The 1,063-nt window shown below is 69.3% G+C and overlaps 1 protein-coding gene across 1 annotated transcript in view; it reads left to right on the top strand.

Moving 5' to 3' along the window:
• The first annotated feature begins 410 nt into the window (after nt 1–410).
• ADD1 (adducin 1 (alpha)) overlaps nt 411–1,063 on the top strand; it is a 17,875-nt gene continuing 17,222 nt past the window's right edge. The window contains exon 1 of the mRNA XM_012724063.1: nt 411–627. Coding sequence (XP_012579517.1) covers nt 433–627 — 195 coding nt within the window. The 5' untranslated portion in view covers nt 411–432. The remainder of the gene's footprint in view (nt 628–1,063) is intronic.

The following is a 1,063-nucleotide window of genomic DNA, read 5'->3' as shown; positions in this document are numbered from 1 at the left end:
CCGGCACCGAGCTCGTGCTGCGTGGCCGCGGCGGCCTGGTGGCACTGAGACGTCTCCCTGCGCCCAGGGAGCCTCATGAGTGACGGCTGCTGATGCCAACCTCATGGTCACGTTTCCCCGGAAACGCACCGGCGTCTCGGCCGACTGCGGGCGCGGGGCGACGCCGGGGCTCGTTGTGGCCAAATCTTTAGTGTCTGGCCCCTTCTCGGGGTGTCGGGCGGCAGCTCTGCCGCTAGTTCTCCCACCACGCGGTGCGGGCCGTGGCCAGGACATGGGACGCCGCTGCCCAGTGGAGGGTGGGTGGCCGCCAGGCGGCCTCCCTTGGCCTCCCGCCGAGACTGGCTCGCAGCCGGCGTGCTCACGAGCCGCCTTGCCGCAGCCCCGAACAGCCTCTCCTTTCATGTGACACACAGGGGCCGCTCAGGACGCGCGATGAATGGTGACACTCGGGCCGCCGTGGTGACCTCACCACCGCCGACCACAGCCCCGCACAAAGAGAGATACTTCGACAGGGTGGACGAGAACAACCCAGAGTACTTGCGAGAGAGGAACATGGCGCCGGACCTCCGCCAGGACTTCAACATGATGGAGCAGAAGAAGAGGGTGTCCATGATCCTGCAGAGCCCGGTGAGAGCCGCCCGCCCGCCCGGCGAGGGCCCGAGGCTGGCAGCCATCGGGAGCTGTTTGTTCTCCTGTTCACTCGTGCATGCCCACACGTTGGCGCTGCCAGAAGCCTTCTTTGCCCAAACAGCCGGCCTCCGGCTCTGGCGGCCCCCGCTCGCGGTGCGGCCTTCTGGAGCTGCTGCGTCCTCACCCGTGCAGCGTGGGCCCCTCCGGTCTCAGTGGCGTCTCGTGGCAGACGCCCCTTTCCGTTCCTGGCAGGGTGCGAGCGTCTCTCGGGTGCTGTGTTGCCTGAGCAGCGGGGTGGCGGCGAGAAAGCCACGAGGCCTCGCGTCCCGCCTCGTTCAGCTCCGCTCTGCGCTGCCCCAGACGCCGGCGGCCTGGAGGCGGCGTCCGCAGCTCTTGGCACGCGCACTGGACAGGCCGGGGCTCTGCTCGGGGG

Source organism: Condylura cristata, unplaced genomic scaffold (assembly GCF_000260355.1).
Source record: "Condylura cristata isolate star-nosed mole 26May11 unplaced genomic scaffold, ConCri1.0 scaffold00012, whole genome shotgun sequence".
In the NCBI taxonomy this organism is placed as follows: Eukaryota; Metazoa; Chordata; class Mammalia; order Eulipotyphla; family Talpidae; genus Condylura; species Condylura cristata.
This window is presented reverse-complemented; position numbering and strand designations above follow the sequence as displayed.